At 40.0% G+C, this 16130-nt stretch overlaps 3 protein-coding genes across 4 annotated transcripts in view; 2 read left to right on the forward strand and 1 right to left on the reverse strand.

Moving 5' to 3' along the window:
• Window positions 1-16130, reverse strand: part of LOC311288890 (uncharacterized protein) — a 22926-nt gene continuing 6796 nt past the window's right edge. Inside the window, exons 2-5 of one of the 2 annotated variants that reach the window (XM_084406531.1) lie at window positions 6906-7276; window positions 4536-5258; window positions 4411-4443; window positions 1-3154 (exon numbers count right to left, since the gene is read on the reverse strand). In XM_084406531.1, the coding sequence (XP_084262657.1) occupies window positions 3105-3154; window positions 4411-4443; window positions 4536-5258; window positions 6906-6918 (819 nt within the window). In that variant the 5' untranslated portion in view covers window positions 6919-7276 and the 3' untranslated portion in view covers window positions 1-3104. Of the gene's footprint in view, window positions 3155-4410; window positions 4444-4535; window positions 5259-6123; window positions 6278-6905; window positions 7277-16130 lie in introns of those variants that run through there. The other variant, XM_084406530.1, reaches the window with a different exon arrangement.
• LOC311288875 (GTPase IMAP family member 8) lies at window positions 7608-13391 on the forward strand. Its single transcript, XM_084406507.1, has 5 exons — window positions 7608-7746; window positions 8392-9087; window positions 9468-10184; window positions 11193-11885; window positions 12187-13391. The coding sequence occupies exons 1-5, from the start codon at window positions 7716-7718 to the stop codon at window positions 12987-12989; spliced, it is 2940 nt and encodes a 979-aa protein (XP_084262633.1). The 5' UTR covers window positions 7608-7715; the 3' UTR covers window positions 12990-13391.
• LOC311288898 (clathrin coat assembly protein AP180) overlaps window positions 14553-16130 on the forward strand; it is a 20961-nt gene continuing 19383 nt past the window's right edge. The window contains exon 1 of the mRNA XM_084406539.1: window positions 14553-15477. Coding sequence (XP_084262665.1) covers window positions 15348-15477 — 130 coding nt within the window. The 5' untranslated portion in view covers window positions 14553-15347. The remainder of the gene's footprint in view (window positions 15478-16130) is intronic.

Here is a 16130-nt window from a genome sequence, read left to right on the forward strand (position 1 = left end):
TAGCCGCTTTCCGACCGGAGGAACCTTTTCACAGTTCCTAGAACTATTGGCTAAAGTACCCGGATGTCGGCGTGTTCGCACCGCAGGAACTAGGAACGATTTTAGTTCTAGGAACTCCATTTGTAGGAACTAATTTGGGTCCTACTTCAGAGTAGGGTCTAAACCAGCACTATAGGAACTATCCGTGACGTTAGTGTACGCTGATGACCGAACGCACGCGGAACACCAGCACCCGCCATTTTCAAAACAGCTAGAATGTAAACACACAGATTATAGCCTATATATTTACTCCATAAACTAACTATACAAACATGGAAAACAGTGATAGATGGGTCTCTAAACCTTTATGCTGAAGAGAAAATCCAACGCAACTTTGAGGGGACCATGCAAGCCAAACATGATTATGTTTATCTGCACAGCTAGCAACACTGGACATCAACCACATAGGCTAATAACCTTTTTTTCATATACTGTCTACTTTCTATTACAGTTCTATCTAATAACATATTAAACTGTACTGTTAGACAGATTGCTAACTAATAAACACAGAGAATGCGAGCATTGTTTGCTCTGGCGTTCTCAGCGCCGCCAAAATAAAGGTCCGTCGCGCCGTCAAAATAAAAGTCACCGTGCCTGCGTCACTCCCTTACTCCTCCTACCAGTTCCTATGGCCACTTGGCCAGTGCGAACGCAAACAGCAAAACCGAGTTTAGGGGAGAGTAGTTCTTAGAACTGTTTAGAAGTGGACAGTTCCTAGAACTACTTGGTCGGAAAGCGGCTATTAACTGGGTTATAACTAGGTACCAACCCTAAACCTACCCATAAACCTAAACTTAACCCATGTAGTTACCTTATATTACCAGTACTTTCTTTGGGAAGTACACTGAAAGTACACATAAGTGCACGTACTGTAGGGCATTATATATCCCAGTTGAAGAAAGGAATTTTTTTCTAATATTTTTGTAAAAACATTGACCTACAGCTCAAATCTTTTGAAAACATGATGTAAAGTGCTGTACAAAAGCATTGTACTTACAATCATGCATCAATAACATTGGGCAATGGACAATATGGCATCATTAAAGATTGGTGGTGGTGGTGAATCAGCAAAAATGTTAATCCAAGATTATTTAATGCAGACCCAAAACATTATGACCAGTCATAGCAGGTGAAGTGAATATTGTTGATCATCTCCAAACAAGGCCACATATTAAAGTCTGGGTAGATTAGATGGTAAGCAAACAATCAGTTCTTGTAATCAACATGTTGGATACTGGAGATGGGCAGGAATAAAGATCTGAGTGACTTTGACAAGGGCCATATTGTTATGGCAAGGCGACTGGGTCAGAGTATGAAACAGCAAGGCGACTGGGTTTCTCCCAGTCAGTAGTGGTAAGAATTTACCAACAGTGTTCCAAGGAGGGACAAACCACAAACCGGTGAGTGTTGGGCGCCCAAGGCTCATCGATGCACGAGGGCAACTAAGGCTATCCCGTCTGGTCAAAGCCAACAGAAAGTCTACTGTGGCACAAGTCACACAAAATTTTAGTGAAGGTTATGGGAGGAATTTTATCAAAACTCACACAGACCGATGATGACCCCTGTCCACCGTCCAAAGCACCTACAATTGGTATGCAAACATCAGAGCTAGGCCTTGGAGCAGTGGAAAAAAGGTTGCCAGGTCCGATGAGTCCCGTTTCTTTTACATCACGTGGACGGCCGTGTATGCTGTCTACCTGGAGAAGTGATGGCACCATGATGCATTGTGGTACGACAACAAGCCAGTGGAGGGAGTTTAATGCACTGGGCAATGTTCTGCTGGGAAACCATGGCCATTCATGTGGATGTAAATTTGACACATGCCAAATACCTAAACATTGTTGCAGACCAGGTAAAACCTTTCATGACGACGGTGTTCCTGGTGGAAGTGGCCTCTTTCAGCAGGATAATGCACTCTGCACACATTGTTCAGGAATGGTTTGAGGAACATGATTAAGAGTTCAAGACGTTGCCCTGGCCTTCAAATTTCCCTACTGTGGGATGTGCAGGAGCAACAAGTTCGATGCACAGCAGCTCCACCTCGCAACCTACAGGACTTGAAGGATCTGCTGCTTAAGTCTTGGTGCCAGAAACACAGGACACCTTCAGGGATGTGTAGAGTCCACGCCTCGACGGGTCAGAGTGGTTTTCGCAGCACGCGGAGGACCAACAACATATTAGGCAGGTGGTCATAATGTTTTGGTTCATCACTTTATATTACACCCCATGCAGACAAGCGGTTTATAAATACAAATGGATTCCTGAAATACTAAATATCCATCTTTTTATTTGAGATACATTTCTGGGTTGTACAAAAACCAGAAGACCATGAAATATTTTAACAAGTTTATTCATTTTTATTATGCAACACTGTTCGATTAAATCTCTGAACACCTTCCAGTGTAAATTATTTGTATGTTTCTAAAAAAAAAAAAAGAAAAAAAAAAAAGGAGGTCATACACAGCAACGGATTCCTATTAGGATTCATGACCGACATTCAATCTGGGTGAAATATATATATTAAAAAACAGCATTAAGACCAATAGACATTTGAAGGTGCTGCCATAACGTGCCAGCTGCACCTCTGTAAACTTCATGAGAACAATTTTTGTGGGAAGAAAGGGATTATTGTGGGAGGGAAGACTGATGAAAAAGACATTCTGGATTTGGTTCTAAAAACAAGCTCAGTCTTTAGAGAAAGGGATGACGTGTTCAACTACAGGTCAGAAAGTGCTTGACTTAACCACTCGCACACAAGTAGGAACAATGGAGGAATAAAAGGGATTTCTTAACTGTAAAACTGCAGTTCAATGAAATAAAATTGCAGCTTGATAACGCTTTTTTTTCCTTAAAAGAGACAATCCTCCACCAATAAAATGACAGAGGTATGCAGAGGGACTCTGCGCCTGAGGCAGACTCTGTTGTAAGGCAACCGAGAAGTCCAAGACATCGATCTTCAAAGGGGAACAAGTCCAAAGTGTCTCGGTAGAAATGTTGAGGGGGCGATAACCTGAGTGCGGGGCATGTCTCGTATGTGTGTGTTTGTGAAGCTGTGTTAGTGTGTGCTAGGCGGGCGACTCCAGGGCGTTCTTGTACCAAACAACCTTTCCAGGGTCTGAAAAACAAAGAGTCTGTTAATGACAGTCTAAAAAAAGTCATTCTGCTCTTTCATGGATATTAATAATAGTGGTCAACCGATATAACCAACCAAATCGGCCAATATTTGGCATTTATAATTTCTGGCATTGGCAGGTACGTTTTCTGTTTTGCTGATGTGTCGGAAGTGGCACTTTTACTTTGACAGTGTCTTAGCTCCAGTTTTCATTAGTTTACTGTCTGTCTGTCTAACAGTTCTGTACAATTCATTATTATAAAGAACTGTTAGACAAAGAAAGTAGATGTTATATGCAAAAAGTCTAACCTTCCATTATTTTCTATAATTAGTAACAGAGGCAAATGCTGTAATACTTAATCACCCACCGTTTCAGCAAATACACAATTATATGATTTAAACAAGCTTTTGAAAATCTAATAAACATTTTACAAATGTTGCAAACTCTGAATTTGAAGACTGCATAAAAACATTAACTGTGTGAAATGGTTGGTTCATGTGTGTTGGATGTGGAGAAGAGAGTTCAGCTTCACTGTGGACGCACGATGGGCAAACTTTAAACCCTTGATTTCAAATTATGCTGCACTATATCCAGTTGGCCACTCCAATTCATGTCATATTCACTGTGTGCTGTGCATAAAATTAACATTACCTGTCTCTAATTTAGAAAATATATTACCAGATTACTGAGTGCACAGTTGGTTACAATGTTTACTTGTGTTTTATACATTTTTTTTACAATTTCTTTGTTTATTACTAATACTATAGTAGGATTACAGAATCAAGAAGTTACCATATAAAGTATAAAAGTTTATTTTATAGATTTATCTATCATCAAGTCCACCTGAATACAACTCTTTTGAGCTGTTATGCAAATGTTATCTTCAAACAGTGAGAAACAAATATATATAACATTTGAAGTGGATCAAAACCTCAAAAGTTCATCAGTTACACATGAATTTTGAACAATACCCATTCCTGTCTTAGGACAACTTTGATGAACTTTTTTGATCCACTTCAAATGTTGACCACTGTATGCATATAAATTTGTGTGTGTGTATATATATATATATATATATATATATATATATATATATATATATATATATATATATATATATATAGATAGATAGATAGATAGATAGATAGATAGATAGATAGATAGATAGATAGATAAAATCACTGCTCTATAAGGTATCAGCATTGGCCGTCAAAAAAATGATATCGGTCGACCACTAAACGAAAATAAAGACACCAACCTTGTTTTTGTTTCCATAATATTGCGTTCCATTCTGTGGATTAAAAGAAAAAAATCAGTGAGATAAAGCATAGTGTGGTTAGACAAACCTTAATGCCTTGTGCAACCGCAACTATATGGTCTTACCTTGTGTGTGATACTCCAAGGCTTCTTCCAGGTGGCGACAGCTAAGCAGCAGCTCCTCCGAACTCTCAGAGCCTCTCTGGACCTGACCGGGCAGAGACTCTGAGGGTTTAACAGTAACCTCTCCAGCTACTGGATGGACAACCGGACTCTTCTCCTGGGGAACATCTGCTTCCGGGCCATCGCTGATGAAACTCAGTCCCCACTGGTTCTGCAGCAAAACCCCGATACCAGGTGGCTCTTCTGCCGCCCCAACAGAACCTCCTCCTGCCTTCACCTTGGAGGCGTAGCTGACGGCCGGCTGCAGTTTGGCAGGGCTGTCTTTCACAGGGAAAGCAGGTGGAGGTTTAAGCAAAGACAAGCTGTTGTCCACCCATCGTTCTTTCAGACCGGTTCTGGAGTGTCTCTCATCTGAACGTGGCCCCGCTCTCGGGCCGTCTCGTCGAAAGCTTCTTGCTTTATTCTGGGTGCGACGCTCTCTGTCGCGGCTCGATGTGAAGGTCTGGGTGTGGCCCACCCCGTTAAGAGAACCTTCCAGGCTACTTGGTGAGGCTTGACGTTTATCCATCCCAGAGGAACAGCCCCCTCCTCCCCCACCGCAGCTGCCAGAGCCGGGAGAGAGGCGACGGTTTCGGATCTGTGGTTCTGATTTAGGGGGTGACACTAGGACAGCCGGATCACACAAGGGGTCGGACTCGCACACTGCATTGCTTGACTCCCAAGTACCTAAAGAATAAATCAAATCCAATTATTCAATCACGAAACTGTTGGGAAACATATTCAGTTGTCCAAAATCTTGAGTTTTAATCTAATGTTCATTTGATCAAATCAAACCCTAACCATTTCCATTACATTAATAACTGTGTTATGGTGTAATATATAAATGTTAAAAACAATGCATGGGAGGAAAGCAAACAAATTCCCCAAGCAAAGTAATGAGTCTTGAATCAGTGAGCCGTAGCAAGAAGTAACTGGAAATTTCTATCCGTCGCCTCCTTCACACATCTGCAAACTCGGAGAGGACTAACCGGAGAAACCAGGACAGCTCAGTAAAATATCTCCAACGAAGCGTTTATTAATAACATCTCATTACAGATGATAGTGACGGTTTGGATACACGATTTTTTTACAGCACTGGTCTAGAAACGACACTAACACGCAGTCATTGGCACACATTTGGTATAGTCTAAATGAACTAAATAAACGCGTTTGTAAGTCTAACCCACTATTATATCGTTAAATATTTTTCACAATATCATTATAAACGTTTGAATGTTTAAGTGTGTCGACATTGCTAACGCTAACAGCAGGCCGCTTATGTTTGGATGTTTAGCGCCCATAACAACCGCCTTCAGCAGAACAAACCCGAAGCGTCAGATTAAATAACAGCCACTGATTTTATTTCAGATCATTAAAAATCTGAGCGACAACAAAGAAAGATGTTAGTGACCTCGGAAAGATCCAGAAACAAAAGTTTCATAAGTCTCGTCCCGCTCGAGCACAAACAACTTAACGTTAACTTCATATTGCAAAACACTCCCGCACTTTAACATCCAAATCAAGCCAAATACAATTTAAAGACGACACTTACCTGTTTTGATATGCATTTCGGTGTGGTAAATCCGGTTTTTAAGAGCAGTTTGGACTTTATTGTGTGTGTACGTGAGTATGTCGCGCAGCGGCGTGTTGCTTAATACGATCATACGGAAGTGACAGTCACCAGGGGGAAATGGGGGCGATGACAATTTCCGGTGTGCTGATGGCGCGAAGAAGTGAGGGAACGGCTCGGGAGCAGATTTGAAATTATATTATGGATGATAACTAGAAAAATCTGGCCATTATCTTGATTTGCATGTAGTTTTCCAGTACATTAGAAGCAAACTTAAAACAAGTATATTTATGTACAATTAAACTTAATCACTTAATTTGATTAAACGGGATTAACAGAATATAGGTTTAAATATTGTTTAAAATTATCTTAGAAAAAAAGATAAAGTAGGCTATATTTTATGCTCAGAAAGGAATACAAAAAAGATCCCATGCAATGCAATACGCTATATAGCATACCAAAACAAATGGACCAAAAATGTTGATGGCTCATCCTGCACTACAAAGATTATTGTTCAATAAAATGCTCTTTAGAATGAGAATGTCCCTTCTTTAATGCATCTTGCAACTGACTAGTTAGTAGCACATCATGGTTTATTGCAAGATGTATACCTACTACAGCCTACTGGTCCTTCATGGGGTCTTTGAGGAAAGAGAAAAAGTTTTTTTTTTTTTTTTTTTTTGAGAACAAAACCGTCAGTCTACACAATAAGTCGGCATACATGTAGATTAATGAAAATCTCTGGAGTTTAAACCTTGTCTCACCGTCAGTGTCCATTCTGTCCACTTAATCAATGTGTTTTGTTTTGTAGACGCAAGTGTGCCATGAACTACTCCTGCTTTCCTCTCTGATTCTCCCCTCAAGTTTCTGGTTATTTCCCTTGCAGCCTTTCCTGGTCTCTTCATATGAATATCTCCTGTCTTCATCATCACCTCTGATTTTTTGTTGCTTTCCCTCAGTTTCTTGACCTCTTGTCTCATGGAGTGCATGATCAAGCTGCTTATCTGTGTTTTTCTGTTTGTATTGTATTTCGTCACTCGCTTGATGAGGACACTCAGATTTGCTGATTGTTTGTGGTATTTGGTTTAAGCTTTAACTGTTGTGAACGTTGCCCTTCTCTCTGTGATCAGTCTCTCTGAAACAAACACAAACAACGACAAAAATGTAACATAACAAAGATAAAACTACAGTTCGATTAGTAAATTCATGATATCATGATATCCTGACAGTAACAATAATAAATGCAATAGTTCTACAATGGAATAGCTTTCATATTTCTTTTTCATCACCCATTTTAATAATAAAGAGCAAGAAAAACATATTGGGGAGAGATCTGATTAAACAGAAACTAAGCATAACCTCAAAAGTATATGGCTCTGAGGGAGTGGCATTGTGGTATTTCACTTTAGGGATTGGTTTATTACAGTATAAACTTTGGACCCATGGAAAAGGTTGACATTACACTTGTTCCAAAACACACCTAACGATGATTCACTTGTGTTGTCCATTTCCACTGGAAAACTACAAAAAAACTGTTTTTTTATTAAATATATAAAACACCTTCATGACCTGTTATGGCTCTAAAAGGAACTTCACGGGATCAAAGTAAGTTTTGTTTAAAATTTCTTAATATTTATTTACAAATGTCCTCACAGACAATGTTCACAATCATTACCGGTTATTGGGGAGAGGGGGAGTGATTCATGTACCACACAGGTTTTTATATTTATACCATGGTACTGTAAGTACTCACCATTTGAGTCAGTATTTGTATCTTTTAGATGTGATTTAGAAGTGCAAGTTACAGCTGTGGCTCATATTGGGTATGTCTTTATAAACTTTGCACACTTCGATGTGTAATTTGAGGTTATATTTTAACTTCATGTCTCACAGTCTTGTCTTTTTCTTGAATTATTAATCTGCAAAGACTTGAGGACAATAGAAGCACTGCATAACATGTGCATTTTGGAAGATGCCAGGACTGGCATGACAACAATATGTTCCAAGAATGTTTTGCTATTGCTCCCAATAAGTTATAAAATGTTCAAAGATAATGTTTTTGAAGATCAGATAATTCTATTAAAGTTATTTGAAGAATGTTTGTTCATGACTTTTAAGAGGACCTCGCCAGAATGTTAACTAAAGTTCTAAGAACATCCCTGTTAGCTGGGTATTAACCTGAGCTCTGAACAATATAATGTCTTGTAATCTAAAACACTGAAAATATATCACACTTGTCTCTTAATCAAGGGAATGTGCAGCATCTGTTCGAGTTGAGGATCATCCTACTTGGAGGCCGAAATTCTGGAAAGAGCTTAGTGGGAAATGCTATCTTAAACCAAGAAGAGTTTGTCCTCCATGAACGGACCACTTGCCTAAAAAGAAAAGCCGAAGTACAAGGGAGAAGTGTGGCGGTGGTGGATACCCCAGGTTGGTGGTGTGACTTCTCAGCACAAGACACACCAGAGCTGGTCAGGAGAGAAATCAGACACAGCGTCTGTCTGAGTCTCCCAGGGCCTCATGTCTTTCTCCTGGTGGTGAAAACAGATTCTGTGTTCATAGAAAAGCGGAGGAGAGCCGTAGAAAAGCATCTTGAGCTCTTCAGAGAAAAGGTTTGGAGTCACGTTCTGGTGCTGTTCACAAAAAGCAAAAACTCCGAAAATAAATCATTTGAGGATCATGTTCAGGCATCAGGTAAACCCCTCCAGTGGCTCCTGAAGAAATGCAGTGGCAGGTTTCATGTTCTTGATACCCAGAAAACATGCAATGCCACCCAAGTAATGGAACTGATGGGGAAAATCGACAAGATGGTTGCAGAAAATGAAAGACAACATTTTGAAATGGATGTAAAGGCGTTACAGGAGATAGAGGATAGGAAGAAGGAAGTGGAGCTCAAGGCTCATCAGAGACTGATGAAGATACAGAAGCAGAGATCGACTCTGAAGGGTGAGTTTTAAGATAAGGTACACTAAAACAATAAATGTGCCATTAAAAGACAATTACGTAATATTATCGATTTAACTGCACTGTCTGACACTGTAGGATGCAGGAAACTAAATTGAGCTGGGTAATGACACTAACTTTGCAACCAAACTAACATGTAAAATACGTTCTAAGAACGTTTCGCTAATGTTCATGTTAAGTTATTAAAATATGTTATTAATAATGTCATAACTTTGAGAGAACCTTTAAAATGTATGCATGTTACAACATTAACACTGTTTAGTATTTGTATCAAGTGCTATATAAACAAATGTGACTTTACACTAGTATTTTATCATATGCATTTTATTGTAAAGCTTAATTGTTTTTCTTCCTCCCTTCAGCGCACTCATCTCATCACCATAACATAAGACTCGTCCTGCTTGGAGCAAAGGGCTCAGGGAAGAGCTTGACAGGAAACAGCATTCTAGCAGCAGGAAGTGACCTAAGTTTTACAGCAAAGAAGCGGACCACGCGGTGCATGAAGAAAACGTTCAAAATGTTGGAAAGAGAGGTCACAGTGGTGGACACACCTGGCTGGTGGATGAACTACTTTACCCAGGATTCTTCAGCTTTTGACAAACAAGAAATTGTCAACAGTGTTTATTTGTGTCCACCCGGTCCCCATGCTTTCCTTTTGGTGGTGCGGTTGGACAGGTCATTCACAGAGGTCTACAGGAGAGCCATTGAAGAGCATGTAGAGCTTGTTGGTAAGGACGTCTGGAATCACGCTATAGTGCTGTTCACCTTTGGTGACTGGCTTGGTGACACAACCATTGAGCAGTACATTGAAAGCGAAGGAAAGGCCCTCCAGTGGCTCGTGGAGAGATGTGGAGACCGCTACCATGTGCTAAACAACAAAAGCCTTGGGAATAAGTCCCAGACAACAGAGTTACTGGAGAAGATAAAGGAGATGACAGCAGGAAATAGCATGAGACACTTTCAAACAGATGAGAGTCTTTTTAAAGAGATTGAGAGAAAACGGAAAGTACAGGAAGACATGGCAAAGCTGCGGCGTGAAAATGTGCTGAGACGAAGAGAAAGCTTGAGAGCTTTTAAGAGTAAGTCAAGAACCTTTTCTTCCAGAATCATCTAATAAATTAGACTCTGATACAAAATTTGAGTATGAATCAAATGTACACTATGCAACTTTGGTCTCTGCAGGCATTTTGCTAAAGAACATTGTTCTGGTTGTGCTTCAGTCTCTGTGACTGTGTTTAGATGGATCTCAAGCTGACTAGCTGAAGACGTTACTGTAGCTATACCCATTAATAGACATGGTACTTCCTTGAAAATAAATTCCAGCACAGCGCAACAACTTGTAATTAAATTACCTTTTGCAATAGATTATGCTTTACAATGAACTCTGTTAGAGAGCCGCATATGGCGATTTATCTGTTCTGTTCAATAAAATACTCACTTGATGAGTAATAAAAACGCCATCTCCGTGTCACTTTTACAACATTTCAAATCCCTCAGTTCTCGCCATCTCTGAAAAGCCAAGCCGATGTTGATTCTGGTTTTGTTATGAGCTCTGTCACGCTCTCCTCTCCTCTGTTCTGTGTTTGCCACTTATAATAGGCGCTTACCATAGTGAATCAGGGTAAGACAAAAATGCATTTTAGAAGAAGGATTGATGATGTATTGATTTTTTTTATCAAAAAAGTTCACCCTCATTCAAACTCATAAGACTTTGGTTAAAATTTGAAACACAAATTAAGATATTGTTTATGAAACCTGAAAGGTTTTGCAACTAAAACATCCAAAAATCCACAAAGATCCAAAAAAGATCATAAAGGAATCTTAAAACTAATCCATATGAATAAATGAAGTCAAGTAAACCCCTAAATTAAATCTGTCAGACTTCGTTAAACAATGCCTTTATGACCTTTTTTGGATCTTCAAAGTTTTGGTTGCATGCTGGACTTTTAATCGAGGGACAGAAACTGATTTGAGAATCTAATTTCATTAAAAATATATTTCTAAGTCTTATGGGTTTGGAACAACATGAGGGTGAGTAAATGATGACAGAACTTACCCTTTAAGATTTGTTTTCTTTCTCTTAACAGATCAGGTGCGATTGCCCTCAGCCATAAGAGTTTTCCTCCTGGGCGGCAAGCACTCTGGTAAGACATCATCTGCATGCTGCATTTTGGGTAATGATGGACAAGAGGCTGACAGCCAAAAACCCATTAGAGGCACGGTTATGTTCAACGAGACAAAGGTTGAGGTCAGTGACACAACAGGCTGGACAACTGAGTATCCAGATAATGCAGAGTTCAGCAGGAAACTTCTCCATGACTGGGTTTCTGGTTTAGCCAGTGGGATCTGCATCCTCCTGCTGGTTGTCAATGCCAGTTCCTCATTTACGCAAAAAAACCTGAAAGCAGCTCAGGACCATCTGCATGTTCTGGGAGGGAAAGTATGGAGCAGCACCATTGTGTTGTTCACGAATGGAGACTGGCTCGGTGATGTTAGCGTGGAGCAGTACATTGAAAGTGAAGGAGATGCACTTCAGACACTGGTGGAGAAATGCGGAAATATATACCAGGTTTTCAACAACAAGATCAAGGACAATGGCACTCAGGTCGCAGAACTGATGCAGAAGATAGAAGAGATGGTGTTAGAGCAGGTACTAAACAGTGCAGAAAATCAAGGGAACATTAAACGACCTCTAGTACATGGCGAATTGAGGTTCAAAAGCAGGATACAGATTGGGGAATCGCAAACCCTTCTTAGAAGCTCTACAAACATCCATCATGGTGAGTTCATTATGGAAGCTTGTTTTCACCACTGGAAAAAAAAAGTAATTGCGACTTTAATCTCACAAGTGTGGCTCTTTTTCTCACGATTACGAGTTTATATCTCTCAATTCTGACTTTTATAACTTGCAATCGAAAGTTTATATCTCACAATTTTGAGTTAACACCTCGCAACATATTTTTCTTCAAGCTTCCATAGATTATTGCATATAGTATTACTGCATTTAAGTCATTTAGGTTTATATATTTGCTTGATTCTGGTATTGTATGTTTAAAGTGTTTGTAACTCTTTTTATATCAGGTGACACTGACATTCCAGGAGAGCATCAAATGTTTGGGATCTCTACATCCAGTGATCCGAGAATTACCATCACCGATTCCAGCCCTTTTCAAAATGAAAATGAATCACTGGCTTGCAGGAGTGTCCGATTATGTCGGACCTCGTTACCCAGAAACTTTCATCGAGGACTAGTAGTGGTGCTCAACAGCTCAGAATGGTTTCACCCAAATGAATCATGGATTGGTGTGAATAGGACAGATGGACCTGAAACAGGGTCTCTTGCTGTGCGCCATGTTTCACCAACTGAGCAACCAGTGAATGTACAACGATTATTCAGGAATGAATCACAGGAGGAAAGGTTTTGTAGGCCAGCCCTTCCATATTACCACAGCAATACACCTTGCACAGCTCAAACTGCAAAAGAAAGAGCCTTTATGGATTTTGTCCAGTCAGAGAGCCTGCAGAACCTAATTGACCAATGGGGTGACAGTAACATTGAGGAGCTGGAGGCATTCATAGATTCTTATTTTGAGATGGTGTGGCAGGAGAAATGCAGCAGCATGACAACAATCAACTGTGAGAGTTCAGGCATCAATGAGAACGCTCAGGGACATCTGGCCTCGATTGACAGGAAACTGTCAAAACTTGACATCCTGGAGGGAGTTCAAAGAGAATTGCGGGAGCTGAAGCAAAGCATCAGGCACTGTAGTAGAATGTTTGAGGAACTGAAGGACAGAAGTAAAGAGACACATGACCCCAGCCGACCTTCTGAAGCAACTGCGTCAGCAGAAAGTGAGGAAAGGGGTTGCTCAGATGAAAAGTGAATGGGGCTTTGCAGTACTGAAATGATAAAAAAATAAACATATTGGTTAAAATGGGTCATGACTAACTTCACGAAACGGAAGCGGAAGTTATGGTAGTCTTTTCTTCCTGATTGTGACATATATCTGAGTGAAATAACTTTTCGAACAAGAAAAAATTTAGGGTGGGACTTTTTTCCATCAAGAAATTATTGGATTTGCTATTGGTCGATCTCATGTGAGTGACAGGTTGTCCTGCCCTCACGCCAATAAACATGTCATCAGAGAAGAGAAGAGATGTTGCTGCTGCAAGAGGGAGAGGAAGATATTTTGAATAAAGATTACGAGGGCACATTAATTTAAAAACAATTATGTAGGCCTACACTCATAAATCATTTATAATAAATACCGCAATATTCCACACACAAAAAAAAGAGTACTGTCCATTTTGATTTCACGGTGCCTTTAAAGTCTGAAAAGAAGCTGTGCATTTTTCTCTCTAACAGAAAAAGAATTCAGAATTAAAATGTCCCAGTTAATAAATCACAAATATAGGTATGGTCTTTTAATAATAAATATTTTAATACAGCTGGCATCACACAATTCTCATTCAAAATGATCTTGAACAGCATGCTGACACTCTCATAAGTGCTGGTGACAGCAGAAAATATTTTATATCATAATCTCGCAGAAGATTTTATTTTATTTTATATAAAAGGTGAAACACACACACACACTATATATATATATATATATATATATATATATACAGTAGGAAGAAAATACTATGGAAGTCAATGGGTGACGTCAACTGTAGTTACCAACAATCTTCAAAATATCTTCTTTTGGTTTTGGAACAACTTGAGGGTAAAAATGAAGTAAATGATAAAAAAAAAAAATTCACTTTTGGGTGAACTATTCCTTTAAAGTTCCTGGAAGAAGGTTTGTTCATAACTTTCAGAGAACCTTACTAGAACGTTAGCCAAAGTTATGAGAACGTTCCATGACATATTTAAATGTCAATCATGCTTTTATAATCATTTACATTCAAATCATGTTTAAAACGCTAAAATGTTAAACTAGTTGTTCAATATATAGCCTAGCTAATAAAAATACTCAAAGGATTGTTTAAAGTGGACATAATTTTATATCAGTCTTGCTTTTCCCTGACACTGTTGTCTCCTTGGTGAATAAGTACAGTAGATAAATTAAATTGTTGTGGCAGTTGAAAAGTTGAAAACCTTTGTTCTAAAAATAGGGGGGTGGGGGAATCAATAGTGTTGAAGTGTCTCCACCTAGTGAACCGAATGATGAAGCTGCTGTTTTCATTGCATTCAGTCACTAGAGGTGTAGTAGCTTGACGAAATATAGGAAAGGTAGCCTACATAGCTTATGTAGCCTGTTCACAGAGCACACAATACACAATAACACAATAAAGTCCAAACGTGTAATAAGTGTGTGACTCTCCTCCATTCCGCTAATTTCACTTAAAGCTCGTGACAGAGAAAGTACCTCTGTGCTCAGGGAGCAGAATGCAGACAGATGAACCATGAACGCGCACAGACCCCTTAAAGGCGCGTGACAGCTTGACGCCGCTTCCCTTTAAGAGCCCGTTATGCGTCACCTGACCAGGTCCACCGACAACCGAAAAGGCAGGACCTTAACCTTCATTACCAGAAAAATAAGCAACTAAATATCCAAGATCTACACGATATATCAGTGAAACGTGAACAATTACTTGTCTTCATACTCTCGCCCTTGAAAAGGCTTGAAAAAGACACGTCATCATCACCATCATCATCCGACAGGACGGGAAGGACACACGGGCTTTGACCGAATAATACCGAGGCTCCGGAATCCCGAACAGGTTTATAGGTAGAGGATTAATCAACGGAACGTTTTTTTCAGCTCGTTTTTGTGCGTTTATTTAATTCATTCCATTGAAAAAAGATCCGGTTCAACGTAAAACGCGCCGTCATTTCGGTTTGATGTTTTTTAGGTTTTTTTTAAATACATATACTAATCAAAGGTGACAGTTTACCGTATTATTTTGATTATTTATTTCCCACAAGAGCCAGAAAATAGCTCGGCGTAGGGCGTTACGTAATAGGAGCATTATCCATGGTGCTGAAACCAACCCATGCATAGACGCCTACATCGACCAAATTTTAGAAATAAACTTCAAACATATATTTTTGTGCTTTTGAATACGTCATTTCAGGCGCTCTGGTTGGAAACCAAAAGGAAAAATCGACATTGTCAGTTTCTGTAGAGCCACCTTGGATTCCGTCTCATTTTTTGTCGGCGAATATCATATGCATTTCGACTGTCCTTCCCCCTGAAGTTGATTCTTGAGGTGGTTGTCGACGCTACCGGGAGAAAATGTCGGGACAGACTCTGACGGATCGCATCGCCGCGGCGCAGTACCAGCTCACCGGATCCGAGGTGGCTCGTGCCGTTTGCAAAGCCACCACGCACGAGGTGATGGCGCCCAAGAAGAAGCACCTGGATTGTAAGTGAGACATTTTTTGACTCACCCTCATTCCTCAACGTGTTCAGTCTCACTCAGACCTGGCGCTGTCCACTTCAGCACCACAGCACAGTCCAATGCGTAGAATAACGAGGCTGTGTATATGCATGGCTTGTACTCAATGAGGTTGTTTGCTACTAGTTGCAATTCTGTCAGTGGAAAACCTGCCTTTTAGGGTGCATGTAATATAAGGAGCTTATATTCTAAGAAGCGTGTCAGTGTGTGTAGCTGATTGCATTTAACTGACAGCACAGAACATACCCTGAAGTGTCTTTATGTGGGTGGTGTGGTCTGGAACTGAGAGGGAGAGACAGTAAAAGAGAAGACAGAAGGAAATCAACTGCATTTAGACAAGACGGAGAGGCTACAAAAGCATCTTCGTGTCGCCCTCGAGCTCTGTGTCCTGCAGGAGAAGGCCTTCTGAATTATAAATCGATCAGCCAAAGCATGCATGTATTATTTACAAAGCCAAAGGTGAGGACACTGGTATGCATGCTGGGGAATCTTGTTGTGTGTTAATATCAGCAATCCCTTCATCAGGGAATCACATGTGTGATTTCACAGGCACTCCAGAAATCCATAGATTCATAAATCCGCTTTGTCTTGGCAAGGTTTAGCATTGTTGGCCTGTCTAC

The sequence above is a fragment of the Rutilus rutilus genome, assembly GCF_951802725.1.
Source record: "Rutilus rutilus genome assembly, chromosome: 4".
Lineage (NCBI taxonomy): Eukaryota > Metazoa > Chordata > Actinopteri > Cypriniformes > Leuciscidae > Rutilus > Rutilus rutilus.